Source organism: Camarhynchus parvulus, unplaced genomic scaffold (genome assembly GCF_901933205.1).
Source record: "Camarhynchus parvulus unplaced genomic scaffold, STF_HiC, whole genome shotgun sequence".
NCBI classification, from domain to species: domain Eukaryota; kingdom Metazoa; phylum Chordata; class Aves; order Passeriformes; family Thraupidae; genus Camarhynchus; species Camarhynchus parvulus.
Genome location: NW_022147819.1, coordinates 1 through 7,114, shown reverse-complemented (window position 1 = coordinate 7,114; position 7,114 = coordinate 1). Strand labels below are relative to the sequence as shown.

At 46.5% G+C, this 7,114-nt stretch overlaps 1 protein-coding gene across 1 annotated transcript; it reads left to right on the top strand.

Moving 5' to 3' along the window:
* Positions 1–2,194: 2,194 nt before the first annotated feature.
* LOC115915918 (ras association domain-containing protein 6-like) lies at positions 2,195–7,108 on the top strand (the record flags this gene model as incomplete). The annotated part of the gene is given in 8 exon segments (XM_030969624.1): positions 2,195–2,273; positions 2,635–2,786; positions 4,562–4,653; positions 5,075–5,259; positions 5,364–5,373; positions 5,376–5,464; positions 6,512–6,563; positions 7,060–7,108. Coding segments are annotated over 8 exon segments (708 nt in total), but the record flags the coding sequence as incomplete, so codon positions are not given.
* Between the last annotated feature and the right edge of the window lie 6 nt (positions 7,109–7,114).

Genomic DNA, 7,114 nt, shown 5'->3' with positions numbered 1-7,114 from the left:
CCTCAGGGCTTTTCTAATTGCTTGTGTGGCTTGTCACTGTTGGTTGCACTAATGCAAGGCTGAAACCTGAAAGATCTACTTATGCAAACTTCTGAGGAAGGTAATGGCAAGTTTTTCTAGTCAAGAAAAGAAACTCTGTGGAAATCTTGAGGGCTTGCTCTGAGAAACAGGATCTGCTTCAGAGATGACCCTTACCAGACCACTTACTGCTGTTAGTCTATGATTTTATTTGCCTTTGCAGTCAACAAGGACTAAGAGTAATAGCTGGGCCTCAGAGCGTGCTCCAAGTCCTTAAGTATTTCTAATCCATCTTCAGGGAGCTCACCTTCCCAACTTCCTACTTGGAAAAAAACCTGTGAGATAACAGCTGTCAATAAAGTGACTGCTAAATGCTGTGAAGTGCCGAGATTTGAGTTTGAAGCAGCTCTGGAGCAGGATCAGCAGGTCTGTCACAACATCTGTCAGACAGAACTGCAGATCTGTCTCCTACTTGCCTGGTAATCCTGAGCTGCATCTGGAGCTTGCCTGTGTACGAGGCCAAAGCGTGCTTCATCTTGCTTGTCTGCAGCCAGTTCTGTGATCCAGAGCTGGGCTTGCTTCTGATTCACATCCAAACCTCCTTGCATTCCCTTTTGGTGGGATGGCCTGAATGTGGTCCCTCACAGAGACACAAAGAACCTGGAATGAGCTATCTCAACCCAGTGCAAAGAAGGGCTTTTGCCACCAGTATTCTGAGGATTTAAGAACAAACTAAGTTAATGTTGAAAATCCTTGTTTAGAATCCAGTTGATAAAGCTAGTTAAAAACATTTTTGTGTGTGGAACTGCAGTAATGTAAAGTCAATAATTTACATCCACAGAATTAGCAGGGAATGCAATGAGCCCTGAGTTTAGTGCTGCAGCTCCTGTCCACATGTTACCTGCTAGGTAAAAGCCCAGCTGATCTTTTCCCTTCTCACCATGGGAAAAGGCTCTCTGAAGCAACAGGACACTGTCCTGTTTATTAAGTGGAGAGGGAGGGATAGGTGTGCCAGGGAAAGCTTTCCATGATCATCTCTGCACGGCCCTCTGCCCCAAGCACAGCCTGCACATGTTACCTGCCCCCCTGGCTGTCCCTGGTTCCTCTCTTGTGTGTGCACACCTGGGCCCAGGGGAACTCCACATTCCTGGGGCCTGTCCCCATGCTGGGCTGTCAGTTCTTTGAGGCCCTTCTTTATTTAAAACTGGTGGAGGAATTGTAATAGTGTTTCTGATGGTACATGAGTTGTGAGCAGCTCCAGCAGCTCTCTGAGGAATGTGTGCTGCAGAGTTTGCAGCTGCTGTGTGCTCCATCTATGGGCCTGCTGTTCCAACAGCTCCCACAAACATGGAAATAACAGGCAGTATTTGGAAACAAACTCGCTGTCCTCACACATCACTGCAAGGCAGGACATGAAACCATTGTAATCCTTAGTCCACAAGGAAGGATTTGTACACTTCCATGCAGTTGTTCCCCATGGTTAACCACCTCTTCTGCTGGGAATTTCTTGCCTGAATTACAGTCTGAGTCGTCTTTAAATGGTGTGGGGAAGGGTGTTTCATTCTCATGGCCTCTAAATGCATTTCAACAATTCTGTCATTGCTCAGCCCTCCATAGCCTGAGCTGCAGCTGGCTTTGTCTCCATGGCTCCTTGTTCTTAGCAGAGGCTCTCCTCATCTCCTTCCTTTCTCCTCTCAGCAAAGATGTGGTGCAAAGCTGTTTTGTTTCAGGCAGAGGGAAATAGAAATGTTAGACATCCTGTAGGTGTTTGGAGATAGGAAAAGTATCTAAAGCAGTATGAGGACTGAATGGAAGCCAGTATGCAGGGAAAACCAAGTGCAGCTTAGTTAAAGCAACCTGCAGCACTGGTGCATGGGGGTGTTGTTTTGTTTGCTTCCTCCTCATGACGGCTACAGAGGTGCAAAGTACGAGCTATGCTGGGGCAGCATTATTAAGGTCATGTGAGGCTGACTAATTAATTTCCTCTGTGTCTTTAAAGGAGCAACTTATAAGCAACCCAGTAACCTGGCAAAACTTTTCTCTCAGAAAATGATGTATGGATCATTAATAAACCTATCCAAGGGTGCACAGTTATGGGGTGTTACCCTGCCACGTACCACCTGCATTTTACAAAGATGTTAAAAACATTTTTTTTTCATTGTCATCTTCATTCTAGAGAGCAACTCAGTTATCTTCTGAAGAATTATAACTCTTACTATTCAGATCAAGAGAATCTGCAACTGACATATAATCAGGTAAGGATTTAGGGGTGAAAAACTCCACTAATCTGGACATCACAAATTAGTGCTCTCTTCTCCTCACAGCACTGAACTCCAGCTCCACTCGCTGTGGTGTTGTTATTGCACGGCATGTTCCATCTAATGTAATAAAGCAGAACTGGTTTCCTGAGCTGATCAGGTCAGCCTGCAGCTTTGGCTGTTTTGGAAATTGCTCAAAACTGAGGTTACACATTCTCCAGGTAATCTGTTCCAGGGCTGTGTCAGCCTCAGTGATTTCATTGTAGTCCTGTTACTTCAAGGACTACAGATTATTATTGGTTGATTATTTTTTACTCCATTATTACGCAGCACTGACTATTTCCATGTTTTTCTCCAGCAGGAAGGAAGCACCCCCTTCATTGAAGGAATCCTCTCGATATTCTGGGGTGTGCGGCATCCTATCAGATTAAAGATTCAGGATGAGAAGCAGATACCCTCTTTTGTAACCCTGAAGTCAACAGAGAATGTGGGCTTTTTCCCCGGTAAAAGGTAATGGATGGACTTCCCTAGGGAGGCTAGCATTGCAAGATAGCTCATGTTGTGCCTTCAGTGGCTGTGGCTGGCTGCCCTGCATATCCCAGATTCCCCAAAGGCCGTGGTGGTCGCTGGGCAGCAGAGCCTTTGAACAGCCTCTGCTGGGCGGGAAGGTGTGTGTTTGTAGCACCTTTGTTTGGGCCTCAGCCTGAGGAGCTGGAGGAGGCTGCTCTTTTTCATGGAAACTGACAATTCCTATACAAGGACTGGGAAATTGGTGTATATAAATGTATAGGAAAAGAGCCAAACAAACCCCTGTGTTTCCATGTGCACCTGATACTGGTAGCCCCTGAGAGGCTTCGTATTGGTGCACACACTGGAGCATGAAGCCAGAAGCTGGTGGGTAAATGCTGAGGGATTGTCTGTCCCAGCTTACATTCCCAGGAATGTGAGGTCTGCAACCATTGCTGCTCAGGTGAAGTTCAAGTCAGGCAATGGATACTGGCTTTGTCTGTGCAAACTTTGGTGTAAAAACCTCTTAAAATACTCACAGACCAGCTGTTCCATAAAATGACATTTTATATCCCAGTGTGTTGTGCTCAGCTGACACAGGTACTCAGTGTACTTTTCCTTTGTTTTGTACACTGTTTCCCCAGCCTTGGTGAATTTGATGAGCTGATTCTGAATCTTGTAATACAGAGGCAGAGCCAATGTTCACCCTGAATGACTCCCTGATAAATTGAGTATTGCAGAGTTTATTTTTCTGATGACTTACTGTCTTAGGTTGCATGTGGGGCATGTTGGAACTGAACTGGGGATTTAATTCAGCCACCTTTGCAGCTGTGGAGTTCCAGTAAAGTCTTCTGCCTCATCTCTGGCTGCTGAAATTCAGGGATGAATTTTGACAGGAGTAACTAAGAAAGAACCTGAGTTTTAGGCAAATCTGGCTCTCAGTTTACCTTGACCAGGTCTGCTGGACCAGGTGTGGGGTGCACGTGGCCTGCAGGGCAGTTCTTAAAAAACTTCTGACTGGTGGAAATCTGTATGCTAAAGTAAACATTCACTCATGATCCCAGAAACATGGGGCTGCCCTGACATGCTTTAAGGTATGCAGAGCACCTTGGCTGTCTGATCTTAAAGGAACTTGGTAAATGTGTGCAATATAACCAAGATCTTGTTTGGCGTGTAAATTGGGGGTAGCTGAATATTGTTGGGAATACATACAGATTTATATAAACACATACATATGAAATTCATTTTTAATATTGCACTACAAATTGGTTTATTCTCAGTCAGAGCAGTAACTGGATGAAGACCTTATGCTGAAGAGTTTGGGCAATGATTTATGGAAATACTGACATCTGAAAGGCTGGATGGAACTTCCTGCTCTCATACACAGCTGGTTTGGACAGCACAAGTGTAACCTGTGTAACAGACCTGTGTTCTGTAACTATTAAACAACAATATGCGTGTTTTGTGTGCCTGCCTGGTAGTCTGAGTGTGATTAATCTAGGATGTTGCTGTAAAACAGATCAGGAATTACTGCCAGTTGTTTAGGTTGTGTCCTGGTTGATGTTCAACAGGTTTTACATTGGATGTGTTACATTTGGGATCCCTGGTCATACCATATTTTAATATGATTTTGTTATGACTTAAACTAAAATGACCATGCTGAAGTCTGTATGTTGAGCAGGGATAGGAATGTATGACATGACCCCTGGGCACAGGATAAACTGCAGTCACTGAGTTACTGAGGAGCAGTCAACGGTAACTCCGTGTTCGTCTTTCAGGGGAATGACTCGCTGGGGAGAGTTTGCTGACCTCCATCACATCAGCGGGGATACACTGAAATCTACTGAGGAGCAGGCAGACCTCGAGCAAAGTTAGTGTCGGTGCTCTCAGGTGAACCAAAAATTCTGTGTTCTGTGACAGTGCAAAAGGCCCCTCACACATCAGCCCTTCCCTGCCAGCAAAGGGAAATTTGCTTAGGTGTGTGTCACATGTCCTGCAAGATGGGGAAACACCAGCCTAGGGCTGCTTAGAGTTCTGCAGGTGACTTTGTGAACAGCCAGTGGCAATGACCTGGGCTTTCATCCAAGAAATCATTCCCAAGGGAGCAAATCAGCAAACTGCAACCCCTGCCAGCAGCCCATTCTTCATCGTACGTCTCTGCCTTGTTCCTTTCCTGCTCCACCCCCCCAAAAATAATAAATAGTAAACAGTAAATGGAGCCCTTCACTGAGAGCCTCCCTCCTCTAGGGGTGCTGGCAGCTGCACAGGACGTGTGGTTCTCTTCTGTCCAGGTTATCCACGCTATGAAAGTCACACTCTCAGGTCCAGGAGGGAGCAGGAGCTCGACTGTGCCACCCTGCCCCGCAGCAGCAGCGATGCCGCGGCCGTGCGCAGGAGGACCAAGCTCCCCACCATCACCAGGACAGAAGTAGAAACTCACAGGTTCTCTATCAATGGCCACTTCTACAACCACGAGGTAGGAAATTTTAGGCTTGGCTTTGTCACCTGAGGGACAGAGAGCCGTGCCCAGTGAGGCGTGCCCTCAGGCTCAGGCCGTGGTGTGGCTGTTCTTGTTCCCAGACATCAGTTTTCACCCGGCTTTTGGGTCAGAAACCAAAATAAGAATCAACAGCCAGATGAGGAGCAGACAAGTGATAGAGCAGTTGCTTCGGAAGTTTAAGGTAAGTCTGCTGGCAGGAGGAAGCATGACCGTGTTCTGGAAGCGTTCATTCCCACGTGCACTCCCTCCAGCACTGCGGGAAAGATGTGGAATAGCTGGGTCAGGATGGTGCATGGAGCGGAGTGTAAAAAACCCAGATGGACAATTTTAACCCTGGCGGTGCTGCCCTCCCGCGGACAGCCCTGGGAACTGCGGCTCGCCTAAAACAGCGGCGATTATCCCAGCGCCTGTCCGGGACGGGCTTTCCCTGAGAGCCAGGCGTGTGGAAAGATGGGAAGGTTACAGCTACAAGTACTGCTCGCGGCCAGTGCCATGCTGTCTGAAACGACTTTTTTTTTTTTTTTTATTTCCTTGGAACCATCTCCCACCAACAATATCGTATGTGGTCAGAAGTAGCTTTGCCTTTACTGCTACATATTTCTCAAATATCTTGATTTTTCATGCTTAGTGTTTAATTTATACTTTAATGGTCTTAAGCTTCCCATTTAACTTGTCTGGAGACTTCACTATTGCAGAATTACTTTGTGTGGTTAGTAAGACTTGTGAGTGTCTTTGAAGGAAAACAACTTCTAGGAGTAACAAGGAAGGGAATTACAGAGCAGGGAGTAGAGTTGTAGGGAATACATTGCAAAGAAAGTGTTCAAAAGCTGTGCTGTTTTCAGAATGTGGCTGTCAGGCACGAGGGTAGGTCACAGAGGTTTACCTTGATGGCAGCACACATAGCAGATCTACGTGTGAGGGGAGAATAAGCTCTAGGAAGCAGTTAAGGATGCTGCAAGGAAAGCAGGCAGGAAAGATCTGGGTTTCCAGTGTGTTACTGGTTTGGGCACATGGGAACACAAGGGTTAGGGCTGGCACAGGGGCAGTGAACATGGCAGCACAGCTTTCTGCCTTATCCAGATCCACTGTCTTTCACTCTTGTACAGACAGGATCCCTGTCTCAGGCTTTGATCCGAATCTCTGAGCTGAGACACACAGGGAAAATGGGCTCAGAGGGAAGTGCTGGGAATATTTGTGAGTCTGAATGGAATTTCTTTTTTTTTCACAGATAGAAAACAGCCCCCATGAATTTGCACTTTACATTATCCATGCATCTGGAGGTAAGCCAGCCACTGCTGCCTGATCACTTCAGCCCTGATCATTCTGTGTGCCCCTTGGAGTAACAGGACTTGTGCCAGGCCTCTGTCCTTGTTTGTGCACTGTGTGTGTGCTGTGGCATTTTGCCTTCTCAGGGACCCTTCAGAGATGTCTCCTCTGGAGAGGAAAAGCTCAATAATTGTGTGTATTTCAGCTGACAGCTTTGCATTGCATATGCTGAGTTCAAAGTACTCACTGGTCACTGGAAACAGGTTACTTCCATAGCAGTTTACTTTTCCAGAGATTTGATCTTCAATAAAGGGAACACCTGAGAGAACAGGAGGGAACTGGGGGAGAAGGTATTTTAAATGGCACCACATTAGGGACCTGTTAGGTATCTGGTAACTGCCCTTGAGTCAGTATGGGATCCTTGTCAGGAAAAAAGGTTCGTGACTGCAGGTGGTAGATGGAGCCCCTGTGGTTTGTTCTGTGTTTTGTGACACTGCTTATACATTCCAGAAAAGAAGCAGCTGAGGAGTAGAGATGTTCCCTTGCTGCACAGGCTGCTGCAGGG